The sequence below is a fragment of the Empidonax traillii genome, unplaced genomic scaffold (genome assembly GCF_003031625.1).
Source record: "Empidonax traillii isolate 1590-97213 ecotype Southwest subspecies unplaced genomic scaffold, ASM303162v1 scaffold22:size5013007, whole genome shotgun sequence".
Lineage (NCBI taxonomy): Eukaryota > Metazoa > Chordata > Aves > Passeriformes > Tyrannidae > Empidonax > Empidonax traillii.
In genome coordinates this window covers 3,382,555-3,409,325 of record NW_020955215.1, presented here as the reverse complement: position 1 = coordinate 3,409,325, position 26,771 = coordinate 3,382,555, and the positions used below count along the sequence as shown (strand labels likewise).

At 52.0% G+C, this 26,771-nt stretch overlaps 1 protein-coding gene across 2 annotated transcripts in view; it reads left to right on the top strand.

Moving 5' to 3' along the window:
- Positions 1–26,771, top strand: part of PPP2R2B (protein phosphatase 2 regulatory subunit Bbeta) — a 66,313-nt gene that overhangs the window by 916 nt on the left and 38,626 nt on the right. Inside the window, exon 1 of one of the 2 annotated variants that reach the window (XM_027902349.1) lies at positions 19,376–19,533. The exons of the other annotated variant lie outside the window; for it this stretch is intronic. Coding sequence (XP_027758150.1) covers positions 19,464–19,533 — 70 coding nt within the window. The 5' untranslated portion in view covers positions 19,376–19,463. Of the gene's footprint in view, positions 1–19,375; positions 19,534–26,771 lie in introns of those variants that run through there. 2 annotated transcript variants of the gene reach the window in all.

Sequence of the window (26,771 nt, the reverse complement as noted above, 5' to 3'; positions counted from 1 at the left end):
CTTTTGCAGAAGAAGTTTTCACTCTGTAGCCACTGGAGACTGCAGTGGGGCACAGTACTCAGGAGAATATTTAATAATTTATTAAATCTCTGGAGAAAAAAACCCACCACAGCAATTAAAGCCAAAATAATTTTTCTACTTTTTTCTTTTTTCCCCAAAATTGTTTGCAAGCATTTTGAGCTTTTACTGTAGAATCTGCAGAACTTTGTAAATAACCAGGAGTACTTGTTTGCTACTTTAGGATTAATGAAATGTTAGGTTGCTTCTTCTTGCTCACTATTCTCGTCTTAATGTAAGCAGTTATCAGCTGAGGGTTATAAGTTTTCTTTTTTTACCATTGGAGACTCAATGCTGGAGGAATTCAGAGACATGATGACAGGAGAGTAACTTCTGATTTTTATCTGATGGATAATGCTCAAAAGCTGTATTCAGTGAAATCAGTAACAAAAAGGTGACCATTGTTGTGTTGAATCTGGCCAACAGGTACAAACGAAATCACCACGACTGAGCAAGAAGCTTATGAGAGTTTTAGGTGTGGGATGGGCTTTGGCTCTTGTGCTGGTTTGTGTTTGTATCTGCATGTGCACGAGTGTGGCTACAGCTGTATACATACATGAATTAAATCATACATGTGGTACCACAGATACCTCACCTTCATCAGAAGTTCATCTATAACTTGTTACTGTTATGCAAATCTTTGTGGCACATTTCTGACCTTCAGAACTCTTGGCAACATCCAAGCACCCTGAATTTGCACAAGGTGATTTCATTAGTAATTAGGAACCATGTAGTTGTGTACAGTCAGGTGAAAGATGTTACTATTGTGTTTACAATGTTCTGCACCTTTTAACGCAGCAGGGCCTCCCTCCTTCAGCAGAATGGACTGTCATCTGGTTTTCAAATGATACTTCAAATATTGCCAATAATTCTGCATTAATTCAGTACTAATTGCTTGCTCTTTTCCACACATGTGAAGCCACGCGAACAGATCTACACAAACTTTATAATTTTGCTCTTTCCTTGTTTGTTGCTTTCCTTAACTTGAAGAATGGTATCACAGTCCATGGTACTTGTCTCGATGAAACCACGGGTGTAATGGATCCTTTAACCGACGCAACTGTGGGGATGAATGAGCTCCCTTGTGTATACATGGGAGGCTGGGACATCTTTCAGATGCTCAAACACTGATTTCAGTGTTAAACGTGAAGTACATGATGTTGCTGATTGCCGTTGTGGTGTCCTAGTGCTTTGAACTACATTTCCTTGCTGCCAAAAGGAAAAAAAAAGTTTTAGGGATCTTTCCCTATTTTGATACGTTGATAATTAGCAGTCTAGTGTAGAAAACGGATTAGCGCAAACCCAAGAGGTGAAATCTCCTCGGGGCTGGCGCGATGCGGGGCTGCTCGCTCGGCTCTGGCTCCGGGAGCGCGGCAGATTCGGGACACGCGTCCGCCTCCCCAGGGATGCTCTCCCGGTTTTCGGTTCCCGCCGGCCGGGGGGGGCCGCGGCGGAGCGGGGCGGGCTGGGACGGCCCCGGCCCGGGGCCCTGCGGCTCCTGCGGGGCCCGGGGGTGTGTTTGCGGGCGGGACGGGCTTAGTCAGCGCTCCCGGCCGCGCCGCAGCCGATGCGGCGGCGGGGCCGGGCCGGAGCGCTCCGCTCCGCCGGGGCCGGGCCGGCAGCCCGGGGACCGGCCCTCCCCGCCGGTATCGGTCGGTGTTTTAGCTCGGTCCGGGGCGGAAGATGAAATGCTTCTCGCGGTACCTCCCGTACCTGTTCCGGCCGCCCGGCGCGCTGCGCTCCGCCAGCTGCCACGCGGAAGGTACGCGGGGGCGCGGGGGGCGCGGGGGCCCGGCGGGCACCGCCGGGAACGCGGGAGCTGCGGTGACGGTGCTGCACGGCTCCGGCTGCGTGTAGCTTGTAGATGTGGCCTTTAATGCATCCGGATATTCCCGAGGAAATGGAACCATCCTGCCGGGCTCTGCCCGCCTCCGGCTACCCGAGCCCTCTCCCTCCACCGGCAGAGTCTGTTTCCAGGTCTTGGCGAAAACAGCTCTGCAGAAATTGGGGAAAGGGAAGTGTTCTCAGCAGTGTTTGAACTTTGCGTTTCCAAGGTAGGAATGCAAAGTACCGGGGCAGTGTTCGCCGAGACTTCGGTGGGACTCTCCCACCGGAGAGCCCGATCTTGCGGATTCATCCCCGTGTGATGCGGTGTGGGAGCTGCCGGACGGGTCTGCGGACCATCTGCAGTCACCCAACAGCTCCGCGGGATTTACATTCCCAGCACGGCTGTTCCCCGTGTGGAACCGCGGCGGCTTTCCACATTTGCCCTAAACAAAATCAGTCAGTGAGCGAAACCACCACCCTGTCAGCCAGTTTTCTGTAGACTCATGAGTCTGTGTGCGTGACTGAAGAACCAACCTGATCTGAGAGGAAAATCCAGGCGAACGCTGCAGGGATGTGCAGTGAAAGGGGCAAGCAGGGAGCACTTGGCAGCAGCTGATGACACTCCAGCCTAAGTTCTTACATTAACTGGGGTTTCTGTAGTTCAGTGCAAAGCAGACAGTATAGACTTTTTTTTTGTTTGTTTTAAAGTTTCTCTGAAGTTCTAAGCAGATAAAATGATCTCAGTGGATAACTAACTATGAAGTTCTCTGAAAATTTCTCTGAAGTTTTCTTTTGTTTTCCTGTTGACTTTGTCCAAAGGCATATAGTCTCTTAAGATATCCTGAATAAGTCACTTCTGGATTGTTGTACTGGAATAAGTAAGTCAATGGAGAAGCAGACCTTGCTGTTTTAGGGGAGGTCATATGAGACTACTGAGAGAAAAAAAAAAATAGAGAAAGAATGTCACATCAGTGTACCATCCACTCTTCTCCATTGCAAACAATATAGAAAGAATGAAACCTGAACAGAACTGTTTCTTAGACCCATTATCAGATGCATATAATAAACTTGGGGTGAAACTGAGGTTTGGAGAGTGTAAAGGACCCTGTTCCAGGCTAAATAAATGAATAGCAAAACCAAGAAGAGAACCCAGGTAAGAGCAGTGTCCTGCATGAAGAGGCAGCTGAATAAATAGATTTTTTAAAAATCAATGGGGTAAATTGGATGTATTTGACAATGAGTGTTTCTTTCAAGGCCTCTGAAGAACGGCTGGCACCGCGCCGGGGCTCTGCCAGGGCTGCAGCTGCGACAGAGGCACAGGGCAGGGACTGTCCCCAGAGAGCCTGGGCACGGGCCGGTGGTGCAGCCCTGCTCTGCCCTGCCCCGGGGACAGACAGTCCTTGTGCCCGAACTCCGGCATCCCCCGAGGGAGGGCACAGCCTCCGGCGTTGCCCCGAGGGTTGCCAGGACGAGCGGGGGCTGTTGGCCCAGTCCCGGCGTGGTGCCCACTGCTGCTGCCCCAGCCCATGGGGAGCTGGGCCGGCCACGGGGAACTCTCCCCCCACCAGCAGTCCAGGTCTGTCCTGCAGCAGTTCAAACAGAAGGCAAATTTACATTTAATCTTCAGGAATTATGTGTGCTTCCAAATTACAGGCTGCGCGTCTGGAGGGCGAGGGAGGGCACGGATGAATTCTGATCTTTGCTGCTTTATAAGTCAGAGCAGCTCCTCCCTTTTCTGTAGATCCTGTGTCTTTTCCCATTCAGAAGTTATGATAATTCCCAGACCATTTGGATGAGTAGTTCCCTGGCTCACAAATGCTCCAAAGAGTGGAGCAGTACCCATGTTTCAGTAGCCCTGAGGTAACTTTCTGTTTGTTTTCTCTGAAGCCTTTTACAGATTTCTGTTTTTCCATGTCTCCTCAGTTTGTAACCAGGCTTTGAACCAGCGTTTTGGAGGTTCCAGTGGAGGTGACATGAAGGCCAGGATATTTAATCACTTATGTTAGAGCTGATATTAAAGCTTAGCTCAAAGGTGCCCTTAAGCTAGAGGGTTATCTTTGTAGGGGCCTTTAACATGAAAGCTCAGCCAGAGGCACCTTAAAACTAAGCTCTTTGCCTTGGGGGCACCTTTAGGTCAAGCTTTTGGCCTTTGGAATATTTTTGAGTGATATATGTAAAAAGTAATAATGATTTCCTCATACACTCCAGACAGCAGATTCCTCCATGGGTGACCACAGGAAGTGTGTTCAGGTTTCAGTGGGATCAGTGGAACAGGCCAATTAACAATGTGAAGGAAGGTCTGCTTGGGAACTGTTTAAAATGTGCTGTAAAGCTCCTGGTCCCCAATGCCACCCTGTCAGTGGGACAGAGCAGGGACCAGCTGGCTGGTGGCTGACCAGTGCCTGGTGAGCAGCTGGCTCTTCCACTGCACTCGGTCCCTGCATGGTGTGCCACAGGGCAAACCCCAGTCCACATGCTGGAGAGTTCTCACACAAAATCCTTGGCCTGCAGTCAACCTAAAACATCCAGGTTTCTGTTTTGAAGACTTTACCTTTGTTATTATGATGACCCTCACACTTACCACCAGCTTGTCAGTTTTGTTCCTGCTGTGTTGACCATGGGTGGGTTGATTTTCCTGGTGAGCCGTTCCAATGGCTCTGACTTGAGTTAATTGGGCATCAGCAGTTGGGAGCTTCACTGAAGTCCTGAATGACCCTGGAATGAAACCCACATAAATTAAGTTTGCAGCAGCACTAATCCTACAGGATGGTGTGAATTAGAGGTACGGTATGGTTGTGTAAGTACGCAAATATGGTTTGGTGTAACTAATAGTCTATAATTACATGAAGAGAGGCCATTAGTGTAAGGCTGATGGAGGAGAACACCAAGTAAAGATTGAGCTTTCTACAATAATTGCATTTCTTGATTTAGCTGTTCTGCAGTTTCTCATTCTGAATGCCAACCCTCTCTTTGAGTGAAGAACATCAGACTGGCTCTAATCACAGGTCTTAGATTAATCAGGACTTGCACCATGTGCAGGAGTCCAACTGCCTGGTCAGTTTGTTCCACAGTAGTAAATGAGGTTAATTCTGCATGGTCACAAAGAACTGGATTGTGGCTTGGGGAAAAAGGGCAAATTCCCTATCCAAAATACAAGGCATAGTGTCAAGCTGAAGGAGCACGGTGTGTGGAAACTATTCCTCCTCCCAGTGAGCTTAAGGCCTTGTTTCTGTGACACCTATTTCTCTTCTTTCATTCCTGTTGGCCTGAAGGAGGTGAATCCCAGAGCACGGCCCCACTCGAGGGTTGGTTCCCGGTGTGAGGTGGGTGATGTGCCACAGCAGGGACAGGAGAGGCGAGTTGTTGGGCTGCTTTAATTTGAGACACTGAGCTGTGTCCTGGCTGGGCATGGCAGGGATGCTGCTCAGGACCTGGCAGGATGCCCAACCCGCTGTTTGTTACCAGGCTGAAGTGCTGGCGTTCAGGCTCAGCGGTGATGCAGGTGGGTCACTTTGTTCCACTGGGGAGGGTCAGGGCTCCTGTATTTTTGTTGTGGTAGCTCAGGAGCTGGAAATACCTTTCCTTGGCTGCACTGATTTGCACTTTTTCTTACTCTGTCCACATCAAGGCCTTTTACCAAAAAAATAACAATTTTGTATCTGCTGCTGCTCCTTGTATGAGTGGGTCCCACCCCTGTATGGATGCTGGGCTCTGAGCTGGGAGCTCACGGCTGAAAGCCGGATAAATAGGGATGGAGGTCTGAGCTCATTCTGTGCTCACATCAGTTTGGGATGGAATTTTTTAATTCTTGTGAGCGGCATTTCTAAACCTCTTAAAGCCACATAAAAGTGCTTTGTGTCTGTAAGTGAGCTCTGATAGTATAAATATTTATATATTGAGGCCATGATCACTCACATGATCTTACACTGTGGTAAGTTTACAGCTAGAAGTGATAGAACTGTGCTGAAATAGGTGTTGGTTTTTTTGTTTGTTTGTTTGTTTTTTAATGGAGGAAAAACTAAAAAGCCTGGTAACTCATAGGCTCAGATATGGCCTGACTTGGAGCTCAGCTTTAATTGTTTCAAAAGCCTGTGTTTTTGTACCAGCTTTCCAGGCTGAAACATGACCTCATTTGTGTTCTCTTAAAGATGTTGGGTAGAGGGTGGGGTTGAATTTGGTTTTAAATTCTCATGAGCATGACATTGAGCTGCTATTTTAAATGAACTAATGTTCACATCCCCTGCGACCCTTCTGAGCATCTGAGCAAGCCCTGCCAAGGGGGTTGTTGGGGGATTCCCTTCGGGTGGGCAATGGGCAGGGCCACAGAACTTGTATGGGTAACACGGGGTTGACTTTGGTGGTGATTGACTGGAATCAGGCCGCTGTGTGGGCTGGGTGGAAGAAACTGGGACCAGTCAGTCCTTTTACACTTTGCTCTTTAGGGACACTTCTTCGTGCTGGATGGCCAAGAAAAGGAAAATTCCTGACCACAGAGTTCATTATAGAGAGTGGGAATGAATGTCGAGCAGGAGGTGATTCTGCTGAGTTAGGAGTCTTTAAAGTTTTAATTAATACAGTTGAAATGGTGGCTCTCAATTAGCTCTGCCACAGGAGGGGGGTCATGGGGGGATGCGTGTGGTTTGCTTAAACAGCTCTTTGAGGGCGTTGAGTGCTAAAGCTTCGTCTCCAGGCCTCACCGCTGCAGATTTTATCTTGAAAAAAAAACAAACCAGATATCGCTTGTTCGCGGGAGGCGAGCTCCACCTGCGGGGAGGTGCCACTGCTACACAGGGCAGGGGCTCGGAACTCGTGCTCAAAAACACACCTGGAATCACCTGCGCCCGGCCCCGCCCCGTTATCCCGCCCGGCCCCGCCCCGTTATCCCGCCCCGTTATCCCGCCGCGGGCGCGCTCCCGCCGGCTGCCGGGCGGGGGCGCGCTCGGTGCCGGGATCGGGGCCCTTGGGGGTCTCTGTACCAGCCCCTCCGGCTCCGTCCTTTGGCGTCTCCCCGCGGGGCTCTGACTCCCCGCCGCTCCCGAGCCCTGCGGGGGATGCTCGGGGCGGCCTCGCCCCTGACCGGTCCTGCTGCCCCGCTCGTCTTTAACGACAGAAAATGTCGCTGAGGGCTTTTGGTTTGTTAGTTTGTTTGTTTGTTTGAATAAAAAATACTTTTAATTGTGGATGCTCTGCCCTGGCGCCGGAGGGGTTTGAAAATGGTTTTTCGTGTCCCGCAGTTTGTGGTGGGGCGCTGCTCCCCGTCCCACTCCCGCGCTGATCCCAGTCCCATGTGACAGGCGGTCTCTTCAGGCTGCCGGGAGCTCAGGCGTCCTGCGATTTTCATGTCAATCCGGCTTCAACAAAAGCAAAAGCCGAATTAAGAGCACGTTTCCAAGGCTCTGGAGATATTTCCATTCTGTGACTGTATTTCCCTCGCTACAGATGGGTTCAGCTGTAGCTTCCCAGCGTTCCCCTGTTGTCTATATTTAGTTAGTGCTTAAATCAGCACAAAGGTGCCTTCTGTCATTCCTCCCACTCGGAAGGGACCTGATGGAGGTTGCAGGGAAATGCTTCAGAGTGAGAGGGGAGAGCAGCTGGCGGGGGCTGAGCTTCAGAGCAGATCTCGGGCTGCTTTCAAATTGAGTTATTTTAGGCTCTCTTGGGGAAGGCAGGATGGTGAGTGTGGTCAGACTGACCTACCTGTAAGAAAAAAAAAAGTTGTCTCTACTTGTTGTTCCCCATCACGGGCAGCTTTGCCTGGGTATTGGTGGGATTGCCAAAATCATTCCCCTTCCCAGGGCTGGGGCAAGGATGGGCGTTTCTCCCACCGTTTGGCACAGCCATGGGCACAGCTCAGCAACTCTGGTCAGACCCAGAGGCATGTTTAGCTGCTGTCCTGGCTTGGCAGACCTGGTGGGAAATACCCAGAGACAGCCTGCAGCCCCTCAGGTTTTGGGTGCCATCTCCCCCAACCCCACCTAGGAATGTCACAGGCCACAGGGCCACACATGTGACTCAGTGAAGACGTTCACAAAAACAATAGGATTTTTTTCTTTTCTCTGCTGGCAGTTTTGTAGAACAAGATCACCCAAAAGGTCTCAGAAATTCCATAAATGTTTGATGCTGTAGTGGAGCTGTGCAGGTGTGATTTCTGTACATGAGACCTGGCTCCTACCATGAACTTCTTCTGTTACACCAGCGACCCAACAAATCGTGTTTGATATTACACTCTAAATAATTTTTTTATGTGGATTATAAAAGAAAACCAGGCTGTCAGGGGCTGATCTGGCTATATTTGGGAAATAAACACGCTCAGCTTTGTAAAGCCATATGGTGGATTTATTCACAGTCAGCAGTTCCTTTCAAATGCAAGTTCGTGGCATTTAGTAATACATTTTCCAGTATACAGCTCAGCACTCTGTTTTCTGTGTTTCCTCTTCCAGCGTGTGATCCGGGAGCGGTCAGCTGGCCACGGCCACGGGCCACCTCTTGTCTGGGCAATGCGCATTCAGCAATATAATTAAGCACTTACATTAGTGAGTTCTTACCAGTTTCTGTGGACTTCATCAGCGGTTTTTGTCCCTGCGTGTTTCCAGTGCTGCTGGCTGCTATTTTCCTTTCTGTGTAGCGTTGCACGACAGTGTGACTTTTGGCTCCGTTTCCTCTGGAAATGGGGCTGTAAGACCCTGCATGGAGCTCATGTCCGTGTGGCCATCAGAGTTCAGGATTTTCACATGCACATCCAGGCAAACAGGCAGGCACACGTGTCCAGACCCTGCTGATATATGCCTGCTGGCGGGTGTTACTTCTCTTTAATCTGGTTTCTCAATAACCTCCCTGAAGTGGAAATTTTACAACAAAACCAAAGTGTTCAAAAGCAGGAGCTGATGAGAAGGCTTCCCTTTTATTTTTTGCCTTGATTCTGCCTTTAAATTCAATGTTCCTCAGCTGAAATGAAAGAGTAATCAACTTACAAGCAGATGGCAACAAACCCACCACACTAACCCATGAAGAAAAATCATCAAGGTGCATTTTTTGACCCGCTGCCACATAGTCAGATGTTGTTCTGTTGAAGAAGGCTAATTGACTTGCCTGTTTCAGCTAATAGCGGCTTAGGCTTCTCTCCATCCCCACTGTTAATCTGAAGACTTAAGTGACAGAATAATGGAAGAAGAAAACAACTGATTAAAAACAGGAGCAGCCTAAGAGCAAGAGGCAAAAGTGTTTGGGAAATGAGGCAGTCGTGTTCCTGCTATGGTTCTTGCCTGTGGTGTCCCCGTGGGCATGAGCACCACCAGGGGCCATTGCTCCCTGTGGTGGGGCAGCCTGAGGGTGTGGAGCCCTGCAGCTTGTGGGAGGAGAGTGTCTAGAGTTGCTGAGAGATGCTCATTTTCAGGAGAGATGCAGAACAGCAGTGACAATTCCTGGTGCATGAGCAGGTCCAGACCCAAGGACACCTGGTGTAGAGCAATGAGTGGGACTTGGCCCTGAGTGGGGTGAACAGAGGCTGCCCAGTGCTGCTGTGTTCCCCCCGGGGGTCCTGTGCCTTCCCTGGAGGCAGACACCTCCCCATCTTCTTCTGGGGTGCTGTGTCCTGACTGCAAACGCACAGACAGCTCCACGACAAAGGCATTGCCTGCAGAGGAGCCCATTCGTATCCCCCACTGCTCGGGCTGCCCTCAAATCTTTGTCTTCTTTTTGTGCTGGCTTTGTAATTTTTCAAGGGTAGCTGTCCTTGAGAGGAAAGGCACTGCAGGTTTGCTCTGCTTGAATCACTCTCTGTGTTGTCGAAACTTAAAAGCCATAAAATTCACACTGATGGATTTTCACATGTGTGAGCCACAGAGAATGTCTTTGATGGACTGTCATGCTCATATTTTTCTGACACCGATTATTTGAGGGCAGGAGTGTGGGGAACATTGCTGTTACACCTTTGACATTCTGCTCCTATAAATTTGGGTCTCAGGAAAATGAAGCACTGAAGCCTCTTTGCCATAGCCCATATGATGGTGTGTGGATGGGTCTAAAATAGACTGTGCAGTCAGCAGGATGAAAACGAACTCTTTCTGGTTGGTTGTGGCATGTTGGAGTGGAAGGGCTGAGAGAGCTGAAGTGTGGGAGGTGCTCAGGACAAGCTGGGGGACCAAGAGCTCCTGGGGGAGCCTGCAGTTGGTGTGGGAGGAGCAGGGTACACAGTCTCCTGTCCAGGGCATCCTGCATCAGTACTGTGTGTGTTGCTGAGGAGGGAGTTGCTGATACGTGTGAAATACACCTCGTGTGAAATACACTGTTCAAATGCCTCTCTTTAATGAGCACAGTTACTTGTTCTAGTTGAGCAATCACGGTAAGACTGCTACAAGTTGGCACCCCAGCAGTGCACATAACACGGCACGAAGGATGGGTGTGGAGAGTTCCACGGACTGCGCTGGGTGTCCGGAGAACACACGGATGGATTGACCATGTTCATGCTAATGAATCAATTACTTTCCATGCGTGAGTGTTTCTGCCTTTAAATGTTCAGAAATCACTCACAAACATGACAGGAATGAAATCAGTTTTGTTTATTCAATTGGATTAAAGTAGCTGGATTCCCATGTGGACAGAGGCAATTGGATTTAATGTTACTTTGCATATTGTTCCAGTCTCATCTTGGGAGGTGGGGGGGTAGTTGTCTATTTTAGGAAGTCATTTTTTTTAAGGACCATAAAATCTTAATGATCACATCATCACATTTCAATGTAGACTTTTATGCCTAATGTCATACTGACCTCATTGCTGGTGGTTTTATGTGTAATTCAGGAAAAGGGCTCGGGAAAGGCACATGTGTGTGTTTGTGTGTGCTGGAGCCCGGGTGCTGCTGCTTGATTCATGGCTGGGTCGGGGCTATTAGATTTCTTTCCCTCAGGCATTTTATAATCTGTTTAACATAACACAGTCGTTTGTCTTGTTTGCTGACTGCTTAACAGATGGATATGTGGTTTTCGTAATTACTATATGAACGTTAATAAGACGTGATATCTTTTATTAATTAACAGTTTTCCAGGTTTGTTTTTCCAAATGACATGAGGTAGATTATATGTAAATATTAGTGACACACAAATATTAGGTTTACAGCACTGGCATTCTGAGAAGTTGTGCAAACTTTTGAGGCTCCCCGTGGTGTCTCTTGTTTTTATTTTCCCCTCCCATGAGCTTTACTTCATAATGATTCTCTGGTAGCACAATTGGGTTTATGTTTTGATAAAGGTTGGTGTCTCATTAGTGTAAGGAAAGCCTAGACCTGGCTGATGTCTTAAGCAATCCTCTATATTTATCCTGCCAGTGCAGTGTTATTCCAGCCTATTCTAAACTTGTGTGATACTCACATCCCATCTTTTCTCCTGGAGATTTACAAAAGTGGGAATCAGTGTAAACAAGTACGAAGACTGTATACCACACAGGAGAGAAAACTTCTGTCACTGCAGCCATGGCCATTCCTGGGATCTCTCCCTGTCTGGTGTCTGAAGAGGAGCCTGGAGAAAGGAGCTCTGTTCTCCTGGGAAGCAGCAGGAGACTGGCAGCTCTGGGCAGGACTCTGCAAGGTCCATTAGCACAGGTGAGACCTTGGTCACACCTGGTCCTTGCACTGAGACTCCAAAAAGGAGGTATATTTTTGTTTTGTGAGGGAGCAGCCCCATCTGCTACCTGGGAGGGGGCCAGTGGGTCCCAGGGCCCACCCAGGGATGGGGATCCAAGCTAGTCCCAATGCTGCCTTTCCTGAGCTGCTGTTTTTGCTGGAGGCACCTGGAGATCCTGTGGAGTACGAGGCACAGCCTCAGGAGTGATGGATAAAGCTGGAATGCTGAATTTCAGGTGTGCACAGGGAATGAATGGCTGACCCAGGCGAGGTGGAGGGCAGGGCTGGGCAGGGCTGGGCACGGCAGAGCCAGGCGCTCCCATGTGGGCCGCTCCCTGTTGATGGCTCTGAGTCATGGAGGAGTAGCACTACTGACTGGATCTAGGACCATGTGCACACTAGAAATGTTGAACAGGATCAGCACAACACTCTCCAATGCTCCACTGATGCTTGGATGCTTTGCACACGAACTCAATTTAAGCTGAAAGGTTCCCTCCTTGGGAGCTCTGTTTTGTAGGACAATCCTGCATAACGTGTTGTATCGTCTCATAATGGCGAGTGCAGCTGTGAGGGGAGCACAGAGCACCCCCACCCCGCTGGCCTCCAGCCCAGGCTGCAGCTGCCCAGAGCTCCCACACTGCTCCCTGGGCTTACCTGGGTCTGGTGGGAGGTTCACAGGCCCCCGGGTGCCGTGGCTGTTGTCTCTTGTGGCAACGCCGCCGTGCTCGTGGGACCTGTGGCCATAGGTACCAGAGCAGCAGGTGAATCAGAGCATGGTGTGATGACTTCTTGTGATTTTCCCCATATCAGAATGGTTTCATGCTTAGAACATGTTCTGGGTTAACTGAGGCGTGTGTGAACTGGGCTGGCTCTCCAGCGCTTCTCTGCGTTCCAGAGGTGGTTTGTTGTGGGATGTTGCCAACAGACGGGGCCCCTCTGCCAGGGCAGCACGGGGGAAACACGGTTATTTGGGCAGGCCCTTTGCCCCTCCTTTGCTGTTGCTTTGTGAAGCACCCATAAAAATTGACAAGTTCCTGTGAATGTGGAAATAGCTGGCGAGTTGATCACTCCTGATGGGCTCTCTGTTCCCCTGCTCTCAGCATCACAGCCAGCAGTGGCTCCATTTTGCCATATCCCATTTTGTGCTTCCCACCAGGCTGGTTTTGGGTCCCCATCCGTCCTTGTGACAGTTGTGGAACTTCAGCTAATCCCTGAGCAGGTTGAGAGTGCTGCTCTGCCAGACACCCAGTTTCCTTTTCTTTGGGGAATTAATCCTGTCTGTCTGATTAGCCCTTGTGCTTTCCATTTTGCAAGGCTGGCCAGGCTGCATCTGTGTGTGCTTTACTCTGCTGCTGCTGGGTGACACCTGAGGGTAAGCGCGATGATCTTTATAAAGTAGTAATCCCAGCCCCAGGTTCACAGTGCTGTGAAACTTACTGTGCTTTTGTTGCAAGATGTGGGCAGCCCTAGTTTTAATTTATACCATGATTTCATTACTTTTTTATGTTGGACGTGTTCAAATTAACTGAAAGCTGTGGAGTAATTGCAGTTTAGGAAACATACATCCTTTCAAATAAAATCCACCTTTGGGGCCACACAAAATTTTGCATATTCATTGCTAATTTAACAGAAATGAATGCTAAATAGTTATTTGCACAAATAATATCCCATTTGAGCGCCCAGTGTAAATACACTGCATGACAAAGTTTGCTTTTTCTTCACTTAGCCTACCACCAGTTTCCTCTCATGGTCCTCTCATGAATGATGTTCCAGTGTCCCCTTGCAACCTCTTTACCCCTCATATCACATTTAGCTGCAGCAGCCTGTGAGCCCTTTAGGGCAAGGAGCTGGTGTGTGTGTGTGTGATGTGGTGGCTGTACCTGGGCTGTGTGCTCCGTGTCCTGTGCTCCCCAGGAGACCTGCACTGGTACCCCGTGATGGTGTTTCGCTCCCAGATACCCAAACAATGCCTGTCAGGTTTGGCCTTCCACTGTCACCTGCGGTGGAGTTTGTTACTCCAGGTAAAACCCAAACCTGGAGGAGCTGGCAGAACACCAACATGGACTGGTCTTATTTGCAGAATTGCTCAGAGTAGCTGCTTTCAAGCAAAAACTTACGCCTTAGTGTAGACTGTGCTCCACTGGTTCAGATGTTCCAATGTTGTAGCATGTGGCCTTAATCTTCAGAAATGGCAAATCCTATTTACAGTGTAAGTATTTAAGCTAATTATATCTCTGATGTGAGGAACATGTGACAAACAGTTTACACTGTATCCTTTAAAAGACATTGATGTCTCAGACCCTCATGAAATAGTCTGTGCCTCGTTCCATTTTTGGGGTCTCACTTGCGTTCTGCAGTGTATTTAGCAAATATATAATTTAGTAATAATATAGAGGACATGAGTATGTTACGGCTGGATCGTCTGTAGAGTAGAGTAAGAAATAATTCATAGCAAGTTCTTCCTGGAAGCGCCATGTTTGTGTTGCAGTTGCACAGTTGGGCGGCTGTTGCAGGATAGGAGAGATCTGGTGAACAAGAAGGTGTCTGGGCTTCAGAAAAGCCTGGCATTAAAATGCTTAGTAGGGAAAAAGTGAATCTGAAGAAAGGGCTGCTAAAATGCTGCAGAAGCTGGTTGGTCTAATTGGAGGCAGGAGAGAAAGCCCTTGGGGAGCAGCTGTTCCCTGAGCAGGGCTGGGTGTGTGGCAGTGCTCGTTACTGGTGTGTTGTTAATCACGTACAGCTTGTACCAGCACCTGTAATGGTGCAGCAGGGGTCAAGGCCAAGTAGATCAATTTATCATACAACCTTTGGGAGGCAGAAGTCTTCGCCTACTTTGCATTCAATGAACTGATTCTTCCCTTTTTTGCCCCAAGGTCCTGACCCTTGTTCTCTGTCATTTGTGAAGGAGAAGGCTTCAGCTTGCCCTCTGCACGCAACCTGGCTTCCCAATTGTCTTGATCTTGGTTTAATCTGGTAAATTACTGGTCTTCCTCAAGTCATGCTAATTAAGGTTCCTGTGATTCAGACTTCACCCTGGATGTGGGTTATGGCTTCCCCAGCTTCCTTGTGTGATTTACAGGAGAAAATATGAGAAACAAACCGTCTTAGTGCGGTGAAATCACAGACTGCTCTTTTGCTGCGCTGCAGGAGCATAATGGCAGGGCTCCAGAGCACGGCGGGGAGTGTGCAGGGGCTCAGTGAGGATGGTAACATGTGTGGGGGTTGCAGACATTCCCACGCAGCAGCCCAGTGCTCTGTCTGTGGGGGAAGAAGACCGTCCTCCCACATGAGGCATTCACCAGGAGATCACTCATCCAGAGTGGGTTCACCCACCCTGCATGTCCCTTCATGGCTCGATGGGAATGGTCTGTGTTGGCTGGCACAAGCTGGTGCCCTTCCTGAGCCTTCCCCAGGCTCCCTGGGCTGGAAGTGAGGAGCATTGGTCTCTCTGGGTTCCCAGCTCTACTGCTGGGGTAATATTTATCCACCAGATGTAAAACACTCGCGTGTCTGTGGTCCTTTGGAGAGCAGGGTCCCTGACCTGTTGTCCTTGTCTGTGGCCATCCCAGGAACACTGTGCCTGTGGTGTCAGTCGTGTTCAGCACTGGGGACGGTGAGAAGCTCTGGGGCCCTTCAGTGTGTGCAGCATGGGGGCCTCTGTACTGACACAGCCCTTTCCCTTTGGGGTTGTCCTTTAAATATGGGCCAGCCAGCCACCAGCCTGGCTGGCTGACACTGATTACATGTGGGAGAATAAGAGTGTAATTATGTATTTCTGCTGCATAATTAGCTTCTCAGATTTGTGAAGCCAAAGTGCTGTGTCTACTGGAATCTGTGAGCTGAAGGACTCGGAGCACATTGGGAACTGGACATGATGGGAGAAATTATACCAGGGCTTTAAGTGCTCTCTTACAATACTAATTGTGTGCCATGACCTTCACCCAGATCACAGACCAGGTGCTGGATGTGGTGCCAGATGCCAGGGGTGTCACACCAGCCCTGGCTTCCCTTCCCGCGCAGAGATGGGCTTTCAGTTAAAGCATCGCAGACCTGGTTAGTGCAGATGGAGCTGCCCAACGCCTGTGTTGGTCCATAGTTTGATAAGTCTACAAATCTGAGATGCTGCAGGGTGGCAGCAGGTACCACTTTCAGGGAGCAGTTCCCTGTCCCACCCTGGAGTGGGGGGACATTCCAACCATGGGAAGGGGCAGAGCCAGGGCAGCAGTGTCTGCCCGTGGCCCAAGGTCACTGTGCTGCCCACATACCTGTGGCAGGCAGAGCACAGGACCCCAGGCTTTTCACTGCCAGCCCTGTCCCCTACGCTGTGGCACGGGCTGTCAGCTGTGTTTCTCCATGCAGGCTGACCTCTGGCACTGCCCAGCAAGCTGGCACCCTGCTGATGGCACTGTGCTAGTGGCCAGTTAACTAACAGAAATTATTATTACGGGTTTAAAAGAAATTTTGTTGCCTATATATAACGGTTAAAAGATGAGGGGAGTGTTCTAACCCAGAGCAGTAATTAGGAAAATAGATTTGGTGCTCATGGATGGAAGGGTAAAATAAATGAGGTGAAGGAAGTTCTGTGCTGAGCATAAAATCGGAGGTTTGATTCAATTATTCTTCATACACTGTTTAGATTCCACAGAAACCTGAGCATGGAGCTCTTAAACCTCTAATTGAAGCAAAAATCATTGGAGTGGAAAGTGTCCTGGCTCTTCAGGAGATGTCAAAGTACAGAACATGGTGGACACCTGGGGGTTTGGAAAACAGTGACAGCTACAAGCTGACCTTTGGCGAATTTAATCTGCAAATGGATTCCTGCTTAGGACAGCTAATGCTTTTAGTTATTGTAAAGGCTCGTTCCTGGATTTTAAAAAGCTGAGAATAAATGGATTTCATGATGCAGCTCCTATGCACATTGCATAACAAACAGGTGGCTTGTGGATGTGTTTAAATGATACGGTGTGTTGAAAAACTTCGCAGGACTTATGAATACATAATTATAATTCATGCACAATGGGGAGAATAATTTTCCTAGTTAATAAAGGAGAAAGGACTTGGCACTTGTTAAAATGGAAATACACTGAAGACAGAGTCTGCTGAAAACGAAGGGAAGGAAGTCATTGGTTCTGTTTATGATATTCACGGGTATTGCAGGGGCTTGTTACTCAGCTGAGCATTGCCTTTGGCCTGGGGTTTGCCATTTGAGACCTGACAAAAGGAGGTGATGTGATAACAACTGCTTATTCAAAATCCATCTTTATTTTTCTTTTCTGGAGTTGCTCCTGCCCCTTACAAGACACTTGTGGGCAAACACACCTCGAAGGCAGAGGGAACCCATTTCCTGGGGGTAGAGTGGTGGTGCAGTTTGAATCTTCCTTTTCCTTCTCTCTTTCCCTGTGGGAGGTTCATGCCTTTCCCCTCCCTCGGGAGACAGGACACCACAGGCAGAGGTGTCAGCTGGCTTGCCCAAAGCCGGCAGCAGTTCCGAGTCCTGTGGTGTGGTGTTCGGGTGTGATCCCCTGTGCATGTACAAGGAGCTGTCAGCAACACAGGAGTTATTTCTAAAGCAGAGTGTTAATGCTGTGGTTCTCTTTGGCCTGCAGGAGAGCTCTGGTCAAGACGTCTCTGCGCTGTGCTGTGAAGCCATGGCCAGGTCCTGTGCCTTGTCACAGGGAGCGAATTCAGAGTAACCTGTGGCTCTCACCCACTGCAGCCGAGAGCAACCTCAGCCTCAAACACAATGTGTTTGGTTGACTTACACGTGTGCCTGGTGATTACAGCAAGTAACTCACATTCCAGGGTAATTCAGTAAAGGCTTGGGCATGGAGACTTCAGGCTCATGCCTGTCTGATGAATGCTTCTGGCTTGTCACATCAGTAATCCCTGTATTAATGAGTGGCCTGTGATGTGCTGTGGTTGACTGACAAATCCTGAAGTTACATATGCGTATGAGTAATTGCCAGAGTTCTCCAAGCTGCAGTTTTACAATGCCTTATATCAACTTCTGTGTGACGGCGTGTCAGAGAACGTCCTGGGGAGGCAGCTGTGGGCCTGGGAATTCACCTTTCCCTCATAAGGTCATGACATGGGTAGAATGAGCTTTCCCTCTCTCTTGCCTCTCATCTGAGAGGATCCACACACTCTTCCGAAAGGCATGTGGCGGTGCAATGGTGCCAGGGGTGTGGTGGTGATGGGGGTGTGGTGGTGCAGCAGTGCAGGGTGATGTGGGACACGCTGCCCACAATACCTGCATACTGGATGTGCTGGAGTCCTTGAGCCTTCTCACTCAGAGATGTTCTCTCCCGTGCTTCCCCTGAAATAAGCAGCCCCAAGGAGTCAGTGCAATCTCAGCAGAACAGTAACACAGGCTGCAAAATCTTGCACCTTCCCAGTGAGATTTTAATTGTGGAACTAGAGCTGTAAGAGAAAATTGAGCTGCAGTGTACCACTGTATTTACAATGTTACCCAGCATCTTTGTCCGTTCCCTCTGTGTCCTCCAGTTGCAGTAACAATAATGCTCCCCATTGATGTGGTCCTGGGCTGTCAAGCAGCTCCTGAGCACACTGAGCTCTGCAGTTCCTGCAGCTGACCCTGGCCCTGTGGTGCAGGGCACTCGAGGGGTGCTGGGCAGGTGGGCACACAGTGCAGAGGTGCTGCAGGGCCTGTGCCCATGGGCACAGCCAGTGCCCAGCACTGATGCCATTCCTGCCCAGAGTGAACTGAGGCAGTGCTGGGGTGGGTCTTGGCAGCAGTGTTGGGGCAGGGGTGTGCTGTGGGATGGATGCCTGGGTCAGACCCCAGGCTGTGTCCATGCCTCTGTTTCCCTTCAGCAGCTGTCTGGGGAGTGGAGAGTGAGGGGCAGAGGGAACACTGTGGGTTGGTTTGGGTGCTGGTGTGAGAGTGGGGTGTCGTGCCTGTCCCCCCAAGCTGCCCAGTGTGCACATTGCTGCCTGGCCAGGGATATCTCGTGCCCTGACACTGAGGTTGGGTTTTACCTCCAAGTGCAGGAGTTGAGGGAACTTGCTCCCCCGTGAGTTTCCTCCCTGTTTGCCAGTGGCTCAGCCAGCACCAAGGCTTCTTCCTGGACTATACTGAGACACAAAATCCTCCCAAGGACCAATTGTTTCCCTTTGGCGTGCACCAGATGATATGTCCAGAATACAGCCCTGGTGTGCCCTGACCAGGAGAGCCCTCCCTTCTCCCAGGGCCCCTGTGCTCATCCTTTTCCCTGGATGCCACCAATTCCCCCACCCACACTGATCTTCACAGCCATAAGTCACTGACCATCCCTACCCCCTTCCACAGCTGAGACAGGGTGAGCCTGGGCCAGGTGCCCGTGGGCACACACCTTAGCACTGTTAGCACGGCCACCCCCGTGGCCCTTGCTGCGTTCCCTGTCCTGGATCGCCCAGCGTTCACATGCTGTGACCCTGCCAACAAACGGTCTGGTGTCATCCGGCGGCTGGAATCCTGTGTTTGGGGCAGGCTGGTCAGGGAGCAGCAGTCCTGCCTGAAAGCTGCAGGAGCTTCCACCCGGAAAAGGAGTGCTCTCCAGGGGCACTGGCGCCCTGGGCAGTAAGGAGCATCCCCGGGCAGAAGGTAGCGTCCCAGGGCATGAGCGTCCTAGGGCAGGAGCATCCCCCGGTGCAGGTGCATCACCAGGCAGAAGCATCCCCCGGGCAGGAGCGTCCCCGGTGCAAGTGCGTCTCCGGGCAGGAGGGAGCGTCCCGTGGCAGGAGCATCCCCGGGCAGGAGCGTCCCCGGGGCCGGGGCTGAGCCGCGCCGCGCTCCGCCCGCCCGCGCGGTGCCGGTCGGTGCCGTATGGGAGGAGCCACCGGGCACCGCCGCCCCTGCGCCCCCCCCGCCGCATTTGGCGGCCGCCGCCGCGGAGCAGGGCGCGGGGGGGGATGATGGATCCGCGGCTGCGGCTGCTGACGCCCCGCGCCCGCCTGCCCGCCGTCAATGGAGGAGGACGCTGAGACCCGCAAGATCAGCAGCAGTTTCCTGCGAGACCACAGCTATGCCACGGAAGGTGAGCCTGGCCCGCAGCCCCCGGCCCCGGCCCGCCCGCAGCAGGTGAGGCCGCCCCGCAGCGGCCCCGGCCCCCGCCCGCATCGCCCCGCATCGTCCCGCGCCCACCCCCGCGGCTCCCCACGCCCCAGCTGTCCCGGGACCGGCACCGCTGCCCCCGGCCGGGCCGGGCAGCCCCGCGGCGGCGGCCCCGGAGTGTCGGTGCGGGCGCGGCGGAGCCGCTCCGGTGACTCAGCAGCGCCGGGTGGGCTCCCCCGGGCCGGGCCGGTCCCTCGGCGGGCGCGGGGCCGGCTGAGCTGGGGCCCCGAGAGCCTCCCGCAGCAGCGCTCGGGGCGCAGCCGCCCCCGTCTCCCGCCCCGGGGCGGCCGCAGCCCCGCTCTCTCGCCCGGCTGCCGAGCCCCCAGCCCCGCCGGGCCCTTCCGGGAGCCCCCGCACCCTCGCCGGGCTCGTCCGGCTCCGGGAGTGAGGGGAGTCCCGGCGCCTCCGCAACCCCTGCCGCTGGAGCGAAGCCCGCGGGGCCGGAGGGATGCGGGGCTCGCTGGAAGCAGGAGGGATGCGGGCGGCGGCCGCGGTTCGAGATCGGTTTCCTCAGTCCCTGAGGGCGTTCGCGGTGCCGCAGGTGGCTGGAGCCGCGCTGTGAGGTGCGGGAATACGGCAAACGCTAGTGGCAGGTCTCGTCACCGAATGGAACAGTTGTCTCGGGGCTATTTTCCCTACAAGCCGCTGCAGGAAGGAATGCGAATCCTGAGTGGTGCGTTGCAGAGGCGAGTAGATGCCAAGGCTGTTGGACATGGATAATGTCACAGCCCCGGTGAGGCTCATGGTGCATTTGGAAGTGGTTTCCCATAATGGCTCGGGAGTGGAGGAGACGGTGTGGCCATGTTCGGTTCAGGCATCGGAACGTGAGCTCACCCGGCACATGACGCCGCAGCCGCCACAAAGGCAGCTCCACCAGCGAGGGGTGAAGGAGGGATGGGGACGGACCTGGAGCCGCCTCTGCTGTCCTCCCTGGCAGCCGAAGAGCTGTCGACTTCACATCAGCTCTGTCACAATCTCTCTTTGCTCCCTCGCTTCGGCAGGAAACTGACGCCGCTGTAAAGCAAAACCGACCCCCCCCTTCCTGCCGGTAGCGCTGACCCCTTCAGTGAGGCTTCAAAAACCAGACCCCATACCAGGGTCTGAACAGGCTTATTTCATAGCTTAATTAGTAGCCAAAGAGGCTTTCCCTTACTGTGTTATTCTTCTGAGGCTTAGAGGAAGCCAACATACAATCAGACTTTGGGAATTTTATGTCTCCAGCACATGGCTAAAGGAGGGTTTATCTAGTGGGAATTCTTCGGCTTGATATAGTAAGGGAAAGCTTTGGATACCTGGAGAGAAAATGATCGTTCGTGTTGCTTATGTGTAGCTGGAACGTGAGTGCTCGGCGTGACAGCCCCCAGAGGCAGGGGAGGTGGTGCCCGGGGGCAACCGTGGCTCTGCTTCTCTCCTTGGGTGTCTCACACCGTGGGGCCAGGGGGTGGGTGGACCCACCGTGGGCCTGTGATGGACCTGTGGAGGCCACGCCACACTGGCAGGACGGTGTTTCTGCTGGGAGGGATGGTGTGAGCCGGTGCTTCCAGGAGGGTGGTGTGGCCAGGATGGGGCTGAGCCCAGTCGTCTGACTCGCATCACCATGTGCTGTGCGCCGTGGAAGGACGAGTTTGCCGTTGCTGCATTCTAAAAGGCAGCTGCAACAGCCATCAAATTAAAAAAAAAAAAAAAAAGGGCTGTAGCCGCCTGGTGAGAACCTGCTGAGAACTCGGGTTTCCTGGTTAAGAGGGATGGAGGGTTGAGATGAGCCCGCAGTGATTCTGTGACACCAGGGGGTCTGGGGATTTTCCAACCGGAGGTTTCAGTGATACGATCCAGTCTGTCTGATAATTTGTTGCTGTATGCTGGCATTTTCAGAAGACCTTGTGCATCTACGAGTGAACTACAGCAACCCCCTCCGTAGGAACGAAACAGCCAGAGGCGTTTGTGCAGTAGGTGACCGATTCGGCCGGGGTGGTCCCTGCTGCGGTGGCGGAGCGGGGGGAAGTACGGGAGGGACTTTAATGGCTGTGTATCAGCTACGAATTTCTCTTCACCCCATGCTGTGCAGTTCTCCCGAGTCTCCATGCAGTGGTTCTGCTGGAGGGAGGCTGAGTGCACTTTGAAATGGTAGACCTTGCTAGGGGGTAAAAAATTCAGATAATTCCGGTTTATTTTTTTCTACATGTGAAAGCAGCATATTCCTAAAACGCTGTGGCTGGTAACCCGTCTGCTGGTTAAAAAAAAAAAGAAAAAGACCCTTCCAAATGCTGTGCAGCAGGTGCAGACTTGCTTTGGAAATGAAGGTGTCTCTGGTGTGTCAGCTGAGAGAATGGGTTATGTAATTTGGTTTAGTGAAGTGGTGTTGTCACTTAAATAGGTCTTGTATTTTCATGCAAATGTGGGGTGAGGATGGTATTTCACAAGTGCACACTTGAATGCCTCGTTCTTGTGCGGCTCCAAGTACTGCCGAGAAGGAACTAATTTGACTCGGGTTGCCAGGGACTGTGGAGGTGCTGAGGTGCAGAGCACAACCCCGGCCGTGTTACCTGGTTCGCCGGGTGCAGGGAGTGGGGTGAGTGGGTTCCAGGGCGATGCCAGCTCAGATCTCAGAGCACTGCCCTGGAACGGCAGATCTCATGTGAAAAATGTCCAGAAAATATGCTTAGTTTGTTCTGCTGCATAAATCTGTCTTCATTGGCAATTCTGCTGAGTGCCCAGACAAAAGTAGGACAAATTGAGACACTTGAATACAAACAACCATTGGAGTAGCTTCCACTTTTAGACGTGCTTGCCGGAGATGTAGAAGGGCCCTTTGTGCCCTCCCCCTGCCCCGAGCTGGCCCATCAGCAGCTGGATCCAAAACACCTGTTTCCTGAAGGCTTCAGGCTGTGGGTGCCACCTTTTTTGTGCAGCAGTGCTGTCCACCTGGCCATCTCTGAGTCCACAGCTGGGCAAATGGGGGAGGAATGGCGTGAACACCCCTTTCCATGAGCCTTGCTCTGAGGGAGTGGCCATGGGACCAGCCTGTGTGCTCAGCGGATTTAGGTGGGAGGAGAGCTCAGTCATGGCTCAGCCCAGTGGGACAACGCCTCATGTTGGTGTTCCATGTCTGTGCACACCAGCCCTGTTGCAGGTGACCTCTGATGAAGGAGGGATGCTGAGCACCAGGCTGGCCCGAGGGCTGTGGGTCCCTCCTGACGAGGGGCTCTGGTGGCAGGGCTGGGTGGGCCAAGGTCATGCTGGATGACACAGGTGTGGCACAGCCCTGGCACCCACGATTCCCAGCATGGCACTGGGAGGAGGAGCAGCAGCCTTACCTGGGCTGTGTGGGAAAGTGACCACGGCCAAGTGGTTGTGCTGTTGGAGGAGGACCCTTGGGAGTACCCATGTCCCACGGCCGTGGTGTGGGGCTGCTCTGTGGCTCATTGGGTTCTGGGCCCCTCCAGAGGGACGCTCCTGAATTCTGATGGCTCTGCCAAGGGACCTTCTCCCCTGCAGGCATGGGGCTGACCCTGCTGGGGCTGTGCGGCCTCAGGGACATGCCATGCCCACTGGGTGGGATGGTCATGACACGCTGCAGCCACTCATGGTCACCCATGCTCCCCGCACCCTTTCCCCAGGCATTGGCTGATGCACTGGCAAGTCTTTAATCTCCCGGGGGAGTGTTTCCCAAAATGAATGAGTTTTGCTGTTGAGAAATCTACCACTAAGCCTTCATTTCCTTTTCCTGGTTTAATCTTGTTATTCCCTCTGTAACCCCCTTGCCTCTCTGTCATTCCAGTCTGTATCCCTGCCCTACCATTGTGCTACAAGGAAGGGTCCTGATGCCAGGGCAGTCTGTGTTGAGTTCTCTGTGGTACAGCAATGGCTTTTCTAAAAACCTGTGTGTAGTTCTCAGGAAAGCACCAAGAGAGGTGTTTCCCAGTGCTAGGTTAGGGTGAGAGCTGTTGGGTATTTCTGTTGTTGCAAATGATGTGAGTTGCTGTTTGGAGATCATCTGGATTGAGATTTAATTAATCCAGGAACCTCCATGAAGTTGTTTTATCAGATAAGCACTTTGATTACGAAACACAATCCCATCCTTTCTGCTTTTTATTTATACACGTACTGTATTTAGACCTCCCTTGCTTTCCCTGAGCCTGTGCTCCCCCTGAGTGGGAAGGACCCCACGGACGTTTCCTTCTGCCTAATCCAGGATCGCCGCAGGAGCAAAGCGTAACTCAGCTGTTTGCAGTGCACTGCGTCAAAGCCGATTTGGGGATACTTTAATCCAGAGATTAATGAGAGAATAGATGTGCCTGGGGGCTCTGTAATCTAGGGATTACTGAGAGGGCTGGGAGCAGGTAATAATGTGACTGACCCACCGCTGTGGGTCTGTGATGGCCTGAGAGGAGGATGCCTGGTCACTGGTGATGGCATCTGGGGCTTGCATCTGTCTCCCCCTCTTCGTCTCTGGGTGAGGACCAAGATGAGCTGCTCCCTCTCCAACGCTGGGAAAGACTGGGTCACTCCCAACAGCACCGTGGAGTGGTGTGGCCTTACAACCCAGAGTTGCCCCAGTCCCCGTTGCTGTGGGGTCCTCCTACTCTGGGGACCAGCTGCAGCAGGTCAGAACCCAGCACTGGGTTTTCCCTTAAGCCCAAGACCTTGGGGCATGATGTGGGCGCTCGCATGCTAATCCTTGGGGTACCAGCCAGGACATCCCCATCCTCAGGTTTCCAAATGGAACTGTGGGACTTAGTGAAGTGGTTGAGGTTTACTAAATGCAGAGGGACCACCTCTGGCTCAGGATCCTCCTGAGCTGAACGTTACAGAGGGTGGGAGAATATTAGTGGAAATGTTGCGTGGTTGCCCTGTTTGTGTGCATTACCTGTTGTCCACTGGAGATGGCATGCTGGGCTGGATGTGTGCCTGATCTGACCCAGCATGTCCTTGCTCCCAGGCAAAGGTCTTGTGGCTGCTTGTGTGAACAGGAGTCTGCAGGGCTCAGCCAAACCCCTGATGCCTCCTCCCCAAAGAGCTGGTGAGATCTGGTGCCTGGAAGGTTAGCAGGTGGAAGGGCTTGATGCCATGGCAGACCAGGTAATCATCGGCTTCCCTGACTCTGGGAGCTGGAGCAGAGGCATACCCCTGCCAACAGGTTTAGAATCATAGAATCATTGAGGTTGGAAAAGACCTCCAAGATCATTAGTCCAACCTTGCTTGGTGGCAATTGGCTGGGGGAATAAATGCTTGTGGAAGAAATCCTTTGAGAATACAAGCCGCAGCTGCTGGGTCCCTGGAAGTGCTGCTGGTGCGGGCTGGTGCCTCCTCCCGTATCCGCTGTAAGAGGTGTGTGTCGGCTGGCGCCGAGGTGAGGCCCGCAGAGCCGGCACACGGAGCGGAGCTGAGGCGTGTTGACCTGGCAGGATGCTGATCAGGCAGGTTAAAAATAGCGGCTGCTTCCTCCCCGCTCCTCCCCATCTCGGCTGTGCGGCTGCGGCCGGGAGCTGGCAGCGCTCACGCCGATGTGCTGAGCAGGCACAAAGCCCCAGCTGCAACCAGGGCTGGCTCGGGGCTCGGGCACCACAGGGAGCGCCCGGGCAGTGCCGTGTGGGCACCCACCGAGGGTCTTGGCACCAGGTACACACCAGGGGTCCGGGCAGCCAGCACTGGTGGAGCTGCTACTCAGCCAGTCTGCCTGGAGCTGCTGGGTAAACACCAAAAGACCTCCAGACTTCTCATCCCAGCATCCCTGTGTAGATCTGCCGTGACTCCTGGACACTCAGCATCCCTAGGCAGTGGCACCTGACCTCCTCACATCTCCCCCGAAGTCCTCATGAGTCAGGGAGCTGGCGACTGCCCTGCCCTGGAAAGAGGCAGGGGGACTGGCCTGGGCCCGTCCCCAGCACTCTGGTAAAGGATGAGATGCCATGGTGGCCACCTGCCCCAGCTCCTGGCCACTGGAACCCGGCTGTGTGGACACTGGTGCATTGTTTGTATACTGTCACCACTGTGCTGTCCTCCCCAGTAAAGGCATGATTGAGATGTTGGAGTCAATGTCTCCATTCAGGGCAGTTCCAGCACTGGTTGTTGTTTTCTCCTGATGCATCATGAGCCTGATTTCTTGAGGGGAAAGGGTCATCCTCCCTGGCCGAGGTCCTGGGGTGGGAACAAATTGGCTGCATGGTTTATGTAGGGTTTCTGTTGTTTTGGTTTTCAGCCTTTAGCTGCTTAAGCCCTCTGCAGCATAGCCCTTACCACCGCTCCAGCCCACTGTTTGAGGCTAAGCTTACAGAGGGTGTTGTGGTACTCTGAGGTGCAGTGTGTCCCTTGGAAAGGAGGAAGAATGCCAGACAGGTTAGGAGCTCTGTGTTGCAACCCCGGGGGGGTCTGCAGGAGCCCAGGCAGCGGGGCTGGGGGAGAGTGGAGAGTCATTTCCAGGCAGCTGAGTATCCAGAAGGATCCTGCCTCCGTGGCAGTGCTGTTTGTCTGCATTGCACAGAACTGTTCTGCAGCCTTTTTTGTTTCCTTTAAAGCCTGTTTCCTCGCTCGCTCGGGTGCCACGAGTCAGCTGTTCAGCCACGCACGTGCAGCGTCTCTCTGAACGTCGCACTAAGGCAGGTCCTGGGAATGGAAAGGTAACCGGAATAGAAACCAGAAACCAAAATAGCCGATTAATCTCCCGTTTCGATCTGCTCTGTCCTGCGTTTCAACTGATTCCCTGGTGCGATCGTAAAACACAACCATTATCTCAGCTTCCCCAGTATGCAAACAAATTGCTGTGATTTTCCTACCCTTGGATCAGTCCGTATCCATATTCTCTGAACAACAATAAAACGGTAATGGAGATAAAGACTGTTATCTCCCTCATGTCTATTTTGTCATTGGAATAACAACTTTAAATGTTAAGAGTGCTGAGATTTATAATGCCAAGCCTGCTCAGCAAAAATAAATCATGTTCCATAGCGCACATTACCATTTATTGCTGCTGTATTATCTGAAGCCAAGAGTGGGTGTTAACCCTATGATAACATCCTCAAAGGGGATTTTAAGTAATTTTGTAGTTTAATTTAAAAATTCTGTTGGATGCCTGGTTTGATCTGCAACTCATTTTAGTGCAGGGGTATCAAAGTGGAACCTCTCCAAAAGCTGATAACGAGCTCCCCGAGAAGTACATCAGCA